Source organism: Zalophus californianus, chromosome 4, assembly GCF_009762305.2.
Source record: "Zalophus californianus isolate mZalCal1 chromosome 4, mZalCal1.pri.v2, whole genome shotgun sequence".
In the NCBI taxonomy this organism is placed as follows: domain Eukaryota; kingdom Metazoa; phylum Chordata; class Mammalia; order Carnivora; family Otariidae; genus Zalophus; species Zalophus californianus.
In genome coordinates, this window is record NC_045598.1 from 74,386,553 (window position 1) to 74,404,827 (window position 18,275).

The 18,275-nt window shown below is 36.8% G+C and overlaps 1 protein-coding gene across 1 annotated transcript in view; it reads left to right on the plus strand.

The window, feature by feature from the left end:
* Positions 1 to 18,275, plus strand: part of PKN2 (protein kinase N2) — a 137,785-nt gene that overhangs the window by 77,058 nt on the left and 42,452 nt on the right. The window contains exons 7-8 of the mRNA XM_027608178.2: positions 16,022 to 16,207; positions 17,340 to 17,449. Coding sequence (XP_027463979.1) covers positions 16,022 to 16,207; positions 17,340 to 17,449 — 296 coding nt within the window. The remainder of the gene's footprint in view (positions 1 to 16,021; positions 16,208 to 17,339; positions 17,450 to 18,275) is intronic.

An 18,275-nucleotide genomic window follows, 5' to 3' on the forward strand; every position in this document is an offset into this window, starting at 1 on the left:
ATAATGTATTACTTGTTTCAGAGGTACAGGTCTGTGACGCAACATTCTTACACAATTCACAGTGCTCACCGTAGCACATACCCTCCCCAATGTCTTATCACCCAGCCACCCCGTCCCTCCCACCCCCCACCACTCCAGCAACCCTCAGTTTGTTTCCTGAGATTAAGAATTCCTCATATCAGTGAGGTCATATGATACATGTCTTTCTCTGATTGACTTATTTCCGTAATCATGATATCCTCCAGTTTTATCCACGCCATTCCAAATGGCAAGATTTCATTCCTTTTGATGGCTGCATAATATTCTATTGTATATATACACCACGTCTTCTTTATCCATTCATCTGTCGATGGACATCTTGGCTCTTTCCATAGTTTAGCTATTGTGGACATTGCTGCTATAAATATTGGGGTGCACGTACCCCTTCGTGTCCCTACATTTGTATCTTTGTGGTAAATACCCAGTAGTGCAATTGCTGGGTTGTATGGTAGCTCTATCTTCAGCTTTTTTGAGGAACCTCCATACTGTTTTCCAGAGTGGCTGCACCAGCTTGCATTCCCACCAACAGTGTAGGAGGGTTCCCCTTTATCCACATCCCCACCAACATCTGTCGTTTCCTGATTGTTAATTTTAGCCATTCTGACTGGTGTGAGGTGGTATCTCATTGAGGTTTTGATGTGGATTTCCCTGATGCTGAGCGATGTTGAGCACTTTTTCATGTGTCTGTTGGCCATTTGGATGCCTTTGGAAAAATATCTGTTCATGTCTTCTGCCCATTTCTTGATTGGATCATTTGTTCTTTGGGTGTTGAGTTTGGTAAGTTCTTTATAGATTTTGGATACTAGCCCTTTATCTGATATGTCATTTGCAAATTTCTTCTCCCATTCTGTCAGTTGTCTTTTGGTTTTCTTGACTTTCCTTTGCTGTGCAAAAGCTTTTTATCTTGATGAAGTCCCAGTAGTTCATCTTTGCCCTTGTTTCCCTTGCCTTTGGCGATGTTTCTAGGAAGAAGTTGCAGAGGCTGAGGTCGAAGAGGTTGCTGCCTGTGTTCTGCTCAAGGATTTTGATGGACTCCTGTCTCACATTTAGGTCTTTCAACCATTTTGATTCTATTTTTGTGTGTGGTGTAAGGAAATGGTCCAGTTTCATTCTTCTGCATGTGGCTGTCCAGTTTTCCCAACACCATTTGTTGAAGAGACTTTTGTCCATTGGACATTCTTTCCTGCTTTGTCGTAGTTGACCATAGAGTTGAGGGTCCATTTCTGGGCTCTCTATTCTGTTCCATTGATCTATGTGCCTGTTTTTGTGCCAGTACCATACTGTCTTGAAGATTACACCTTTGTAATACAGCTTGAAGTCCAGAATTGTGATGCCACCAGCTCTGCTTTTCTTTTTCAACATTCCTCTGGCTATTTGGGGTCTTTTCTGATTCCTTACAAATTTTAGGATTATTCCATTTCTTTGAAAAAACTTCATGGTATTTTGATAGGGATTGCATTAAATGTGTAGATTGCTCTAGGTAGCATTAACATCGTCACAATATTTGTTCTTCCAATCCATGAGCATGGAACGTTTTTCCATTTCTTTGTGTCTTCCTCAATTTCTTTCGTATTTTATAGTTTTCTGAGTACAGATTCTTTGCCTCTTTGGTTAGATTTATTCCTAGGTATCTTATGGTTTTGGGTGCAATTATAAATGGGATTGACTCCTTAATTTCTCTTTCTTCTGTCTTGTTGGTGTATAGGAATGCCACTGATTTCTGTGCATTGATTTTATATCCTGCCACTTTACTGAATTCCTGTATGAGTTCTAGCAGTTTTGGGGTGGAGTCTTTTGGGTTTTCTACATAAAGTATCATATCATCTGCAAAGAGTGAGAGTTTGACTTCTTCTTAGCTGATTCGGATGCCTTTTACTTCTTTTTGCCGTCTGATTGCTGACGCTAGAACTTCTAGTACTATATTGAATAGCCGTGGTGATAGTGGACATCCCAGCTGTGTTCTTGACCTTAGGAGGAAAGCTCTCAGTTTTTCCCCATTGAGAATGATATTCACTGTGGGTTTTTCAATAGATGGCTTTTGTGATATTGAGGTATGTACCCTCTGTCCCTATACTCTAAAGAGTTTTGATCAAGAAAGGATGCTGTACTTTGTCAAATGATTTTTCTGCATCTATTGAGAGGATCATATGGTTCTTGTTCTTTCTTTTATTAATGTATTGTATCACATTGATTGATTTGCAGATGTTGAACCAACCTTGCAGCACAGGGATAAATCCCACTTGGTCGTGGTGAATAATCCTTTTAATGTACTGTTGGATCCAATTGACTAGTATTTTGGTGAGAATTTTTGCATCCATGTTCATCAGGGATATCGGTCTGTAATTCTTTTTGATGGGGTCTTTGGTTTTAGGATCAAGGTAATGCTGGCCTCATATAATGAGTTTCGAAGTCTTCCTTCCATTTCTGTTTTTTGGAACAGTTTCAGAAGAATAGGTATTAATTCTTCTTTAAATGTTTGGTAGAATTCCCCTGGGAAGCCATCTGGCCCTGGGCTTTTATTTATTGGGAGATTTTTGATGACTGCTTCAATTTCCTTAGTGGTTATAGGTCTGTTCAAGTTTTCTGTTTCTTCCTGGTTCAGTTTTGGTAGTTTATACATCTCTAGGAATGCATCCATTTCTTCCAGATTATCTAATTTGCTGGCATACAGTTTCTCATACTATGTTCTTATAATTGTTTGTATTTCTTTGGTGTTGGTTGTGATCTCTCCTCTTTCATTCATGATTTTGTTGATTTGGGTCATTTCTCTTTTCTTTTTAATAATCTGGCCAGGGATTTATCAGTCTTGTTGATTCTTTCAAAGAACCAGCTCCTGGTTTCATTCATTTGTTCTACTGTTCTTTTGGTTTCTATTTCATTGATCTCTGCTCTGATCTTTATTATTTCTCTTCTGCTGGGTTTAGGCTTTATTTGCCGTTCTTTCTCCAGCTCCTTTAGGTATAGGGTTAGGTTGTATATTTGAGACCTTTCTTGTTTCTTGAGAAAGGCTTGTATTGCTATATACTTTCCTCTTAGGACTGCCATTGCTGCATCCCAAACATTTTGAACAGTTGTGTTTTCATTTTCATTGGTTTCCATGAATTTTTTAATTCTTCTTTAATTTCCTGGTTAACCCATTCATTCTTTAGTAGGATGCTCTTTAGCCTCCATGTATTTGAGTTCCTTCCGACTTTCCTCTTGTGGTTGAGTTCTAGTTTCAAAGCATTGTGGTCCGAAAATATGCAGGGAACAATCCGTCTTTTGGTACCGGTGGAGACCTGATTTGTGACCTAGGATGTGATCTATTTTGTAGAATGTTCCATGGTCACTAGAGAAGAATGTGTATTCTGTTGTTTTGGGATGGAATGTTCTGAATATATCTGTGAAGTCCATTTGGTCCAGTGTGTCATTTAAAGTCTATTTCCTTGTTGATCTTTTCCTTAGATGATCTGTCCATTTCAGTGAGAGCAGTGTTAAAGTCCCCCACTATTACTGTATTGTTATTGATGTGTTTCTTTGCTTTTGTTATTAATTGGCTTATATAATTGCCTGCTCCCGTGTTGGGGGCATAGATATTTACAGTTGTTAGATCTTCTTGTTGGATAGACCCTTTAAGTAGGATATAGTGTCCTTCCTCATCTCTTATTATAGTCTTTGGTTTAAAATCTAATTTGTCTGATATAAGGATTGCCACCCCAGCTTTCTTTTGGTGTCCATTAGCATGGTAAATGGTTTTCCACCCCCTCACTTTCAATCTGGAGGTGTCTTTGGGTCTAAAATGAGTCTCTTGCAGACAGCATATCGATGGGTCTTGCTTTTTAATCCAATCTGATTCCCTGTGTCTTTTGATTGGGGCATTTAGCCCATTTACATTCAGGGTAACTATTGAAAGATATGAATTTAGTGCCACTGTATTGCCTGTAAGGTGACTGTTACCCTATATTGTCTCTGTTCCTTTCTGGTTTCTGTTACTTTTAGGCTCTCTTTGCTTAGAAGACCCATTTCAATATTTCTTGTAGGGCTGGTTTCGTGTTTGGAAATTCCTTTAGTTTTTGTTTGTCCTGGAAGCTTTTTATCTCTCCTTCCATTTTCAGTGACAGCCTAGCTGGATATAGTATTCTTGACTGCATATTTTTCTCATTTAGTGCTCTGAATATATCATGCCAGTCTTTTCTGGCCTGCCAGGTCTTTGTGGATAGGTCTGTTGCCAATCTAATGTTTCTACCATTGTAGGTTACAGATCTCTTCTCCCGAGCTGCTTTCAGGATTTTCTCTGTGTCTCTGAGACTCATCAGTTTTACTATTAGATGTCAGGGTGTTGACCTATTTTTATTGATTTTGAGAGGGGTTCTCTGTGGCTCCTGGATTTTGATGCCTGTTTACTTCCCCAAATTAGGGAAGTTCTCTGCTATAATTTGCTCCAATATACCTTCTGCCCCTCTGTCTCTTTCTTCTTTTGGGATCCCAGTTATTTTAATATTGTTTCATCTTATGCTATCACCTATCTCTAGTATTCTGCCCTCGTGATCCAGTAGTTGTTTAGCTCTTTTTCTCAGCTTCTTTATTTTCCATCATTTGGTCTTCTATATCACTAATTCTCTCTTCTGCCTCATTTATTCTAGCAGTTAGAGCCTCCGTTTTTGATTGCACCTCATTAATAGCCTTTTTTGATTTCGACTTGGTTAGATTTTAGTTTTTTTTTTCTCCAGAAAGGTTTCTCTAATATCTTCCATGCTTTTCTCAAGCCGAGCTAGTATCTTTAAAATCATCATTCTGAACTCTAGTTCCAACATCTTACTAATGTCCATATTGATTAGGTCCCTGGCAGTTGGTATTGCCTCTTGTTCTTTTTTTTTTTGAGGTGATTTTTTCCATCTTGTCATTTTGTGCAGTGGAGAATAGATGAGTGAGAGAACAAAATGCTAACAGGGTAACAACGACCCCAGAAAAATTTATACTAAACAAATCAGAAGAGACCTGAAACCAGGGGAAAAGAAAGGGAAAGAAAGAAAAAAGAAACAGAAAAGTTAAAAACAGACAAAAAACAGAATATGATCAAATATGATCAGGCTGGTGCACAGATCAGTGCCACACACTAGATTTTGGGTGTATTTTGGTCTGTTAGAAAAAAGTGCCTCCCAAAATTTTCATGAAAGAAAAACTTATGTATGTACAAAAATAAGGGTAAATACGATGAAGGGATGGAATATGACTGTAAAGATGAAAATTATAAAAGATTTTATAAAAGGAATTGATAAGTTGGTTGAAAAAAGAAAAAAGAGGATTTTAAAAAAAGGGAGAGAATGTGATCAGGCAGGAGACTAGAACAAAGCCATATACTAGAGATTTAGGGTATATTTTGGTCTATTAGAAGAAACTGTATCCCACAATTTTAAAGAAATACAAATTTATACCAAAAATAAGGGTAACTACTATGAAGGGATAGACTATGACTCTAAAAATGAAAAATAAAAAAGATTTTTTAAAAAAAGGATTGATAAGATGGTTGAAAAAGGGAAAAAATTTTCAAAAAAAAAAGTTAAAAAAAATTAACTTTGAAAGACTAATGAATCATGGTAAAAAAGCCATGAATTCTATGTGCTGTATTCCCCTGGCGCTGGAGTTCTGCCATTCTCATTGATCGGTAAACTTGGTCTTGGCTGGCTGTTCGTGCTGATCTTCTGGGGGAGGGGCCTGTTGCCGTGTTTCCCAAATGTCTTTGCCGATTGCCCTGCCCTTGCCAGTCCGGCCTAAGTAATCTGCTTGGGTTTGCACTTGGGAGCTTTTGTTCCTTGCAAGCTTTCCATACAGCTTTGGAGGACGAGAGTGAAAATGGCCGTCTCCCAGTCTCCGTCCTGGAGGAGCCGAGAACTCGGGTCCCCACTCCTCGGTGCGCCCCCAGAGGAAAGCAGTCCGTCACTCCCGTCTCCCCAGTCTCCAGCCGCACTCCGTGCTCACCTGGCCTGTGACCGAGCGTTTCTATCTCTGGCACCCAACCCCATGTGTAATCTCCAAACCCAGCAGATCCCTGCGGTGTGCTCCTGCGCCGCTCCTCCCCGGGGAGGGAGGGGAGTGTCCCCGGATCTGCCGCTTGTTGGGTCCCTGCTGGAGGAGCAGTGGCCCGACTGTGCCAAGGATCACGGTTTATGGCAACGTCAAGCTGAGAGTCCGCTCCTTGGCTTCGTCTCTGCATCCAGCTTCCCCACTCCGATACTGGGGAGCTCTGTTGTACTCAGGCACCCCTGGTCTTTCTGTGACCCCGAGGGTCCTGACAACACACTGTCCCAGCGAGGGTTCCACCCCCTGCCTAGTCACTGGAGCGATGTCCCTCAGCGGAGCCGACTTCTTAAAAGTTAGGATTTTGTTCTCCGCAGCTCTATCACTTGCTGGTAGCAGCGATGGAGGCCCCCTCCCCCACCGTCTATCTTCCCGAATATCGCCTCAGATTCACTTCTCTGAACATCCTACCTTCCAGAAAGTGGTCACTTTTCTGTTCAGAGAGTTGGTGCTATTCTTTTCTTTGTTCTGTTGAGTTCCTAAATGTTCAGAATGGTTTGATCCCTATCTAGCTGAATTCCTGGGACCAGAGGACATTTAGGTCTCCTACTCCTCTGCCATCTTGCTGCTCCTCCTATTTTGTTTTGTTTTTAATTAGGAGCATACCCTTTTAGTGTTGTCATATCTTATTGATCAATTACTCTTTTATCATTATAAATATTCCATTTTATCTCTGAAAATACTCTTTGACATACAGTTTATTTTGTCTAATATTAGTAGAGCCACATTATCCTTCTCATGCCCAATGTAATCTAGCAAGAATTTTTTCCATCCTTTCGTGTTCAACCTATTTGTTTTTAATTTAAAGTGACATATTTTATGTACATTATATAGGTGATTCTTTTTATCTACCCTGAAAATCTGATTGAAGTTGTTTGTCATATTCTCCCTTTTTTAAAATAGCTTTATATACAGAAATTGCACACATTTGATGAGTACAGTTTGGTAACTTTTGATATAACCCCCAGAAGTTTTCGTGTGCTCTTTATAAACTTTCCTTTTAATATAATATTATTTTTGATACGTCTTTGCAGTCTTGTTTGAATAGCATTTTTCCTGCCTTTGTAGTTGTTCCTGAAACAAACCTTCTATTTTTCCATTTCATCTCCCATAACAGCCTTTTTAGTTATGCCTGTGTGTGTGTGTGTTGCTTTCTTTAGAGAATCAGGTATGCATATTGAACTTACTACAATCTGTGATCACAGTGTACTCTCTTATGTCCAAATCAGTTTAAGAATGTTATGAAGAAGTATTTTCAAATCCTTCCACTCTACCCTTTTGTATTCTTGTTGTAATATATTTTACTTCTACATATGCCTTAAAAATCATCATCCTTGATTATTGTTTTAGCCTAGAGAGCTAAGAACTTTAAGGATATCGTTCATTTTTTTAGAGTTTATTTTTTCAGAAAACAAACATTGTCCTATGTATTTAATGACCCATTTATTCTTTCTGTTCTTCATTTCTTCTTGTACTTGAGATTTTCTCTATTATTATTTCCCTTTGGCCTATAAAATTTCTTTTAGCATTTATTGTAATGAAGATGTGCTAGAGTGCCATTCATTCACCTTTTTCCTGTATTTTTCAGCTTCATGTTTTAAGAATATTAGTGGATATAGAAATCTATTTTTCTTTCAGCTCTTTAAAAATGTGATTTTTTCTGGCTTCTATTTTTCTGTCATAAAAAGTCAGGTATAATTTTTATCAGTATATCTCTTCATGCAATGTCCCTCATTACCCAGCCACTTCAATAACATAGAATTTTATTCACTTTTCTTTGCTTTTTTTTTTTCTCCTTCTCTGTTCCTATGACTGGGTGCTTTTAATTGACATTTCTTCATATTTGCCAATTCTTCTGCCTGCTGAAATCTGTTAAACTTCTCTAGTAAGTTTTTTAAATTTCAGTATTGTACTTTTCTGCTCTAGAATTTCATTTGATTCTTTTTTAACTCTATCTTCCTTAATACTCTCTATTTGCCAAAACACCATACTCCTTTCTTTTGTTTGTTTTGGGTTGTGGTTTTTTTTGTGTGTGTTTGGTTTTTTTTTTTTTTTTGGTAGGTCTTTGACAGTTGATATAAAGTTCTTGTCTTATAAATCCAGTGCAAAAGTAAGACAGTTAATATAAAGTCCTTGTCTAGTAAATCCCGTATCTTGGCTTCCTCAGTTTCTATTAATTTCTGCCTTTCTTGTCAGTCAGCCATACTTTTTATTTTCTGGCTTGCACCATCATCTTCTATTAAAAACTGGATATTGTGAGTATTAATAATGTATAACTCTGAAAGATATTCCCCTTCTCTAGAATTTCTTGTTCTTTAGGGGCTTTTATAAGCTATTTTGTGAAGATTGTATTCATTGTCATGTATGGTCACAGAAGTCTCCATTAAATTAGTGGTCAGCTAGTGTTTTGACAGACATGTCTTACAATGCATGCAGGTAAAAAGAGGAAAAAAAAAACTGCCCTGCTTTTGCAGCTGGGCTCTGTGTTGGCGTGCTGGGGCAAATCCTCAATGGTTACCCAGGCATTTTACAACTCTGCCTTTGCTCACACAGAACTTGTAGATCAGCCAGATATGAGAGCATAGGGCTTTCTTGGGTCTTTTCTGAGGATGTCTTCTGTTTCTCCCTTGCCTTCTAATTTCCCAGTGGAAGCATTACAGAGCCCTTATTCCTCAAAACATCTCACTCCCTATGTTCTCTTCCAGGACTCTTAGGGATTTCTTATTGTTTGTCCCAGTTGGTATCTTTTGCACCAGGCTGCAGTGACTGGTTCATTTGCTGTTAAATGCCCTCCACTTAGCTATTTCTCTGCCCTGAGAGATTTCCTAGTTAGGCAAAAAACCAACCAACCAACCAACCAACCAACCAACAAAAAATGCCTTTGTGTTAGTCCTTCAGGGAGCCCTCAGTTAGGTCAAAGCAGGCAACCATACTTCCTTGAGGATGAGTTTTTCTCTGTAGACTGCTATATTGAAGACCATCACCAAGCCATTTGGGTAGGGGGAGGATGAGGCTAAGGTAAGTTATAATGTCACAGAGCTCTCCCATTGAGTACTCATTGCTTTGTTTTTATTAAGCATTTGCTTGGTTGCAGTAAACCTTTAACTGTTTTGTAGATTTCTCATACACTTGATTCTCACAGTTTTTGCTAATTTTCGCTTGTTTTGTTTGTTTCCCATGTTTCTGTGGAGAAACTGCCTTTACCTTTAGACTCCACTATTTTCTCCGACCATCAGCTACAGAGGTCTTTATGTCTATGTGAATGCGACATATTTTTGTTACACTGACTTCTCTCAGCCTTAGAAATCCTTAAGTTATCAGTGTGAATGTCAACAAGGGCTTTTCCTTAATAATATCATTCAATATTTTGAAGATGTGAAACTGTTTTTCAGAATTGCATAGCGTACTGTCACATTCTAGTAGCTTTAGGTATCTTTGATCAGTTTTATTTTTTTATTTTTTAAAGATTTTATTTATTTGACAGAGAGAAACACAGTGAGAGAGGGAACACAAGCAAGGGGTGTGGGAGAGGGAGAAGCAGGCTCTCCATGGAGCAGGAAGTCCGATGCAGGGCTTGATCCCAGGACCCTGGGATCATGACCTGAGCCAAAGGCAGACGCTTAATGACTGAGCCACCCAGGCGCCCTGATCAGTTTTATATTATGGCAGACTAATATATTAAAACTTGAAGGACAAATTTATGATTAAACTATGTTGTTGCCACTATTAGGATCAGTCTAAACCTGCAGTTACCAAATTGAGTTTCTAAATCTGAGGCATCCTGGGATGCCAGAATGAATTCATGGGATACAACAAGATATTTTAACTTTTTGAGGGAAACACAGTGTTATTTCACTTCTTAGGGTCACCGTTCAAACTACTAGCTCAAGGTAGTTAGAGTTTCAGCATGAGATAGAGGTATATTCCTTTCAGTAATGTCATACGTTAACGAAGCTGGGTTTGCCTGCATTGCTGTGATAATAAAATACCATGTGAAAAATCAGTGTGGAATAGAAAAGAAGGTGGCAGTTTCCAATCCAGTTCCAGAGTTTGAGAAGCTGTACTATGTATGCTCAGTAGGTACAAACATCCCATTAGGAAGTTTCCATGGTTATTTACATATGAAATAAGATTACTTTTTCTTTCAAGTTATGTGTATTATTTTTGTAAATAGTTACTAATTTGTTGCAATGTCCTTTGAAACAGAACTATTAGGTATATCTTTTAGACTAGGGGCACAGTGAAAAAATTGAGACACTAGGGTACCGTGAAACAAGAAAGCTTGGGAACCGTTGGTCAAAATCTTCCATTTTATTTAATATGTTTTATATATTTATTGAAGTGTTTATCTTTCCAGTCACATCTTCTATAACTCCTGCCATGAATCTTCCATCACAATTAAACTGGTTTATGCACATTCCGTTTAATATCCTTGCCTTATTATCCATCTTCTTATTCTATTCTATTTTTTAAAATCAGAACTGCAATATAGACCTGTGAAAAACAAAGAGCTTGTCATCTACCTACATGTAATCCTAGCGCCTAGCACAGGACACTTTATAGATTCAGGAGATACTTGGTAAAGTTTATTTGATGATAAGGAAGGAACTGTACTTACTACTTAAGTTTTGCCATTGTATGGCTCAGTGCTGAACACATTAATAATATTTGAGAGTTTCTGAATGATTCATTGATAAAATATGGTTGTCAAATATTTAAAAATCAACAATATTTCTAGAAGAGTAATAAAACCACATTTTAGAAAAACCATCTGATATGGCTGGAATTTGTTTTTCCTTTTCTATTCTTGTTGGCTCCTCTCCCCAATTCTTTAACCTCTTCTATTCTCTTTTCCTATTCTTACTGCCTTACTGAACCTTACTCAAAGTGATGTAAATCGCCAGTGTAAAAAGAAGTATCTTACAATTCTTAAGACATTTTGGTTTTTCAAAAATTACTTTAAATTCCTACTGAAACTTATAATTAATTAATTAATTCCTGCTGAACCTTAAACTAAATATGGAGTAACTAGGAAGAGAAACAGTATTGACCTTAATAAAGGATTAGACACAATGAAGAATTATCATGGACACGTAGTAGGAACATTTATCCTCCTGAGTTTCTCACTGCATGCTATTAATTGTCGTTTGTCTCATTTACACTCTGATTCTTTTGTGGTTGTATGGTTATAAATTGAAATTTGCAAATTTAGTGCTATTTTGATCTAAGGTATTGAATTTTTTGGTCCATATTTTGAGACATTTGCTAGTTTTTAGGAAAAAAGATTTCCTCAGAATTTAAAAAAAAAATGTTACTCAGTTGTACCAAGATGAAATACTGAATTAGTAAAATGGATATAAAATAGTTTTTCCAGAACGTTAAAAAAAATTAAAAAGCATTTACTTGTTCTAATGAAATTCATAGCTGCTGCTTATGAATACAAACATTTACTTCTTGGATTGCTTGTTTTAAAAATTTCATATTGTGGGTTATAAAAGTAAAAAATTAATTTTAAGCTATTTCTAATATGGTTATTTGCAGTAGCAACTGTGTCACTTCATAAAAGAAACTTCTAGATGCTTAATAAAGAGCTTAAATCCCTTCAGATTTCTTTTTCCTAAGTGAAAGCAGGTGCTGAGCATTGTCATCTCCTAATATATTGAAATTACTAAAATATTTAATAAGCAACCAGGGTTTGAAGTAGTGACCAGATGTTTTCAGTTTCCCCAGGATGACTTTTACAGCTAAGCATTTACAATGAAAATGAGCTAAATTTGCCAGTTTAACAACAAAAATGCAAATAAAACACACAAACAAAATAAGTTGTTTCTTTTGAACTAAAATTAAAATGCTGTCATTTATATTTAATCTGTCTTAACATTTACAATTAGAGATTTCCAAAGCCTAACCAAACATGAAATTGAAGCTTCCCCCTCCATCTTTAGTAACTTTATTGAGACATTATTTATATACCATAGGATTCACCCACTTTAAGTATACAGTTTTGGGATTTTTAGGAAATGTATATAGTTGTGCCGCCATCATCAACCTCCAGTTTTACTTGAAGAGTATAACTTCAAGGTTTTTGTCATAAATTTACAGTTGTGTAACCATCACAACAATCAAGATAATGAATATATTCGTCATTCCTAAAAGTGTCCTTGTGTGCCTCTGTGTAATCCCTCTTTTCTGCTCTTCTCGTGTTCTTCCTACCCACCTCTGTCTCCAGGCAATCACTGACCTGTTTCTGTCACTTGCTATTAGTTTGTATTTTGTAGAATTTTATATAAATGGAATCATACAGTATATACTGTTTTATTTTGGGAGAGGGATTTCTGGCCTTTTTCACTCTGAATAATTACTTTGATATTTATTCATCTATGTTGCATGTATCAATAATTCCTCTCTACTATTGGTAGTATTTAGTTGTGTGGATAGTCCATAATTTGTTTATCCATTCACCCGTGATATTTGAGTTGTTTCCAATTTGTATTTTTTCAAATATAGCTATTAATAACATCCTTGTGCAATTTTTGTATAAATGTAGATTTCAGTTGGGTAAATACGTAGGAGTGATATGGCTGGATCATATGGTAGTTACTGATAATGGATTCTTGACTCATTTATATATCTGAAAAGTCTTCATTTTTGAAAGATATTTTCAGTGAGTCTGGAATTCTAAGTTCACAGTTTATTTGCTTGTTCATTTCCTCAGTACTTTAAAGTTGTTGCTTCTCTGTCTTGCTTTCATTGTTTCTAGTGAGAAATCCACTGCCATCCTAATCTTTGTAATGTGTCTTTTTCTCTGGCTGCTTTTAATATTTTCTTTTTATTATTTGTTTTGAGAAATTAGATTATGTATGCTTCATGTGATTTACTTATTTTTCTTTTGCTTGGTGTTCTTTGAAATTCTTGGATACTTCCTAGGTTTATAGTTTTCATCAAATGTGGAAAATTTTCAGCCATTATTTTTTCAAATATATTTCTGTTCCCATTCTCTCTGCTCTTCATCAGGGACTTAATTGCACATATATTGGGGCCACTTAAAGTTAAACTCACAGTTTATATATGCACTTTTTTTCCCCCTCAAGTCTTTCTGTCTCTTAATTTTGATCATTTCTATATCATTGCTATAGCTTCAAGTTCACTGGCCTTTTCTTTGCAATATATAATCTGCCACCAATCCCATCTGAGTGTATTTTTCCTTAAATCTCATGGCAGTTTTTATCTCTAAAATTTTGTTTTGCATCTTTTTTATTCCATGTCTCTATTCAACTTTTTGAACAGATGGAATGTAATTATAATTGTGTGAATGTGTTTATCTGCTAATCCTAACGTTTATGTTAGTTTTGGATTGATTTTTATTGTATTTATTTGTTCTTACTATGGGTCTTATTTTTCTGTTTATCTGCTTGCCTGGTAGGACAGGCAGAATTTTAAGAATGATCCTTGGAGGGGCGCCTGGGTGGCTTAGTTGTTAGGCGTCTGCCTTCAGCTTGGTTCGTGGTCCCGGGGTCCTGGGATCGAGCCCCGCATCATGCTCCCTGCTCGGTGGGAGGCCTGCTTCTCCCTCTTCCACTCCCCCTGCTTGTGTTCCCTCTTTTGCTGTCTCTTTCTGTCAAATAAATAAAATAAAATCTTTAAAAAAAAAAAAGAATGATCCTTGGAACCCCTCTCCCGTGAATACAATAAGATATCACTCCAGTGATAATATTATGTTATATGGCACAGGGGACTTTGCCTATGTGATTAAGGTTACTAATCAGTTGGCTTTGAATTAATGTAAAGGGGAATGATCTAGGTAGGCCCAATATGATCGCATGAGTCCTCTAAAAGTAGAGAATTTTCTCTGGCCAGTGGCAGATGGGGAAGAAATAGCTGAATCATGAAAAAGATACTGTGTGCCATTGCTGGCTTGAAGATAGAGAGGGCCAGCCATGTAGTGAGGAATTCAGGTGGCCTTTAGAACATGAAAACAACCCCTGGCCATCAGCTAGCAAGGAAATAGGGACCCCAATCCTATGTCTACTAGAAACTGGCTTCTGCCAACAACCTTGAATAAGCTTGGAAGCAGATTCTTGAGAGCTTCCAGACAAGAGCCCAGCCTGGCAGACATGATGATTTCAGCCTTGTGCGATTTCTAGCAGACAGTGCAGGCAACCTACGTAGACTCTGACCTACAGAATTGTGATATAATAAATAGGTGTTGTTTTAAGCCACTATATTTGTGGTAATTGGTAATCCAGCAGTAGAAAACAGATGTGCCTGGTAGTCTGTGATTAGATGCCAGACATTGAGTTTTAGCTTCTTAGGTGCTGGATATTTTTGTATTCCTGTAAATAGTCTTGAGCTTTGTTCTAGCTCACCGTTATGTTACCTGTAAATAGTTTGATCTGAGTATTGCTTTTAAGATTTGTTATGCAGACCAGAGCATCATTTAGTCTAAGGGTAATTATTCTCTACTCCTGGGGCAAGACGGAATACTTGATCAGGGGAGCCCTCCCCACATCTTAGTTCTACCGCTGGAGTGCTGTTTTCTTTTATTCTGCCTCTAAATTCTAGCCACCTTGGTCAGTTCTGTGTCAGTACTCTCAGTTCTAGCTCCTTAACTCAGGTAGTCCTCTTGGCTGCACCTGAGTTCCCCCTCCCTGCACTATATATACTGTATATATATATATATATATACTAGATAGATTCAAGGCAGTAAACTCGAGCGGTCTTAAGTTTCATTTCATTCGTTTCCCATCTCTTGAGTATCAGTGTTCTTCATTGCCTGACATCCAGTGTCTTTAGCACTTTTTTTTCATATATTTTGTTTAATTTTCTTTTTAATTTGAGGATAAATCCATGCTTTTATACTTTGTTAAAAGTCCTTTGGTTGCTTTAAATAATTAAAATTTTTAAATAAAGTGAAGCTTTAATTATTTAAGTTTAATGGGACCAGGAAATACTCTTCCTAAAATGTTATTCTCTGTGCAGTATCTAAAATTTTAATACTGTAGCACCATATTTAAATTCTAATATACTAAGTCTAGCCCAAATGATGACAACGCCATACCTCTAGTTGGCTTCACAGTCATTTGAGCACCTTTGGTATTTATTTGCCTAAGGAAACTGCCATTATTTTATGCTTAGATAATTACAGTCTATAATTATTTGACTCACTAAACTATTAGAATGGAAAGTTAATACTATTTTACATCTTAAATAGAACAGAACCCCGTTTATTTATGCAAAAAACCCTATAAAGTCCTTTTCCATATTAACTGTATAACTACCAAACACAGCTGTTTTTCACAGTCAGATTTCCTAGTTTCTAATTTCTGTATGTTTATTTTTAATAGGCATATTATTTGGCTTTATGTTTCCCCTTCCACATGGTCTAGTGACATAATTCTGTAATTCTTCCCTTTAATTATATAAATGATATAAATGAGTATTCAGACATACAAGAAGTTTATGTAACTTGTTTTATGCCCTGCAGACAGTTTTTGGGAGGTGCTGTTCTTTCCATAAAATTTCTTATAATTGTATTAATTAAGAATTTTCAATAGGTTTCTCTAATTGAAATAGGAAAGATGATTAGTTACCTCACAGATCCTCTGGGAGAAGAGATTTTGTTATTTTAGCATGTCTTTTTTTTTTCTTCCCACTGTTTCTGAATGGATAACAAAGATAAAGTTCTATATTGGGAATTGATGTTCTAGGGTGCCTGGGTGGCTCAGTCGGTTAAGTGTCTGCCTTCAGCATCAGTCATGATCTCAAGGTCCTGGGATCCAGCCCACATTGGGCTACCTGCTCAGCGGGATGTCTGCTTCTCCCTCTGCCCCTCCCCCTGTTTGTGCTCTCTCTCTCTCTTTCAAATGAATAAATAAAATCTTTAAAAAAATTTATGTTCTTATTTGATATTTGTTTATGCTAACAGGTACTTTGGAAGTTCGTCTTATGGGCTGTCAAGATATTCTAGAGACAGTCCCTGGACGGTCAAAAGCAACATCGGTTGCACTACCTGGTTGGAGTCCAAGTGAAACCAGATCGTCTTTCATGAGCAGAACAAGTAAAAGTAAAGGTGGAAGTAGTCGAAATCTCCTAAAAACCGACGACTTATCCAGTTCAGTAACCAGTTTTTTTAAAATCATATAGGGTCTGTACAAAGGACTTAGCAATGGGGACAGCAATGGGAAGAGCCAAAGTTGAACAAAAAGCTTTACAGTTATGATTTCTATAATTTAATTTTAAAACATTAAAAGCTGTAATGTCAGGAAAACAAATGCAACCAAATTTATTGAAATTATCATAGAAAACTGAATGACATATAGCATTAATTCTTTTGGAAGAATGAAATATTGAGTATCACTCTTTATGCCAAACTGAAAGTGTTCAGAGGCTGTTAGATTTGTTACATCTTGATTCTTTTAATGGTATAGTGACACTTCTATACTAACTTTGAAATTTTGATAACTACTGGACCAAACATGTTTATTAAGAGTAGTGGTTCAGTGAGCAAACAAATGGAGGAGTGGGTGGAGGTGGTAAGAGTATTATGCAACAAGTTTATGAAGCACTTTGGAGACATTATAAAATGTAATTATAAACTATGATATAAAGGTGTAAGTGGGAGTGGGGTGGGGGAAGGCCTGTGATAATTCAACCTACTGTAGAGTACAGAGGTGAATATGTCAATGCTTTCCTATATAGAGAGATTTTAGGAAAAGTGTGAAAATAAAAATTGCCTGAGGTAACAAGCTCTATAAATAGTGTAGAGGCTGAAAAACTGGATGATTGCTATTTATATACAAACAAACACACATACAAAATAGCATTTAATCTTTGTGTTTTTCTCAAACACAAAGGATAAGCTGGGAGCATCTAGTGGGAATGTATGTACGTATAAAAGTAGCCATTTAAGATTCAAAAGCTTCAGGATTAAGAAAGACCTTACATTCGGGGCACCTGGGTGGCTTAGTCGCTTAAGCCTCCCACACTTGGTTTCCCCTCAGGTCATGATATGAGAGGGTTGTGAGATGGAGCCCCACCTCAGGCTCTGCACTAGGCGTGGAGCCTGCTTAAGATTCTCTCTCCCCCTCCCTCTACCCCTCCCCACCCTCCCCGCCAAAGAAAAGAAAAGGGAAAAAGAAACCTTACTTTCAGAGGATCATAAGACTTTTGTTGCTATTAAATGGTGGTACTTCTGTTTTAAAGGTTTTAAAATATTTAAGCAAGTTTATAAATTGTAATTACAGATGATGTCTGTGCAGTTTTGAAGCTAGATAATACTGTGGTTGGTCAAACGAGCTGGAAACCCATTTCTAATCAGTCATGGGACCAGAAGTTTACACTGGAACTGGACAGGGTAAGATGAAAACAGTTTACTTGAATTTTCATTATATTTATCATTCATTTTGAATGTAAACTTTCTGTTTTAGAAGACCTTGAGAAGTTTTATTTTTAACACAATAAAAGAACCTAGGTATTTTTGACATTCCTCATCTGGTGAGTTATATAAGTCTTCCTTAAGACAGAGGTGAACATCAGAGCGCTGCAGTAGCTTTTGCTAGTGCAGTGATTTGAAAATGTCTAATTTGTATTAACCTAAAAGACAACCAAGTGAGAGCTAATACTGAAATATATTTATTTTAGTAATGCACTCCCTAACAACTAAGGTGAGTCTTCTGACTCACCACCATTTATAGGTTATAGTATCAAAGCTGGATTTGAAATGCACTAAGGTGCTCACTTACCCAGCCTTCCACGTGTTTCAGTGGCTTTTATGAATGATGTGAATGGCTAGAATGCAATATGTAGCCTTAGAATCCAGTAGAAGTAAACTTGGTCCATAGTAGATTCAAGTCCATGGTGCTAACTTTATTATTTAGATTCTAATCCACCTACTGGAGTGTGGGAAGAAAATATTAGAACTTAACCCCAATTTTGCCTAAAATATAAGAAAGATATCAAGCTTTTTATCATTTAGTATTTAGGTTGATGATACATTTGTCATTTTTAAATTACATATATTAGTGGAAGCAGATTTATAGTGTTTAATGATGATGTGAGGTAGTGATTACTGCTTTAGTAACCTCTACTTTAAAAATACTTTTCCAATTTATTTTTTTCTTTCCTCATAGCCAGCATCCTAATCAGGCCCTCATCACTGCTTTTCTTGGTTCAAAAACTGT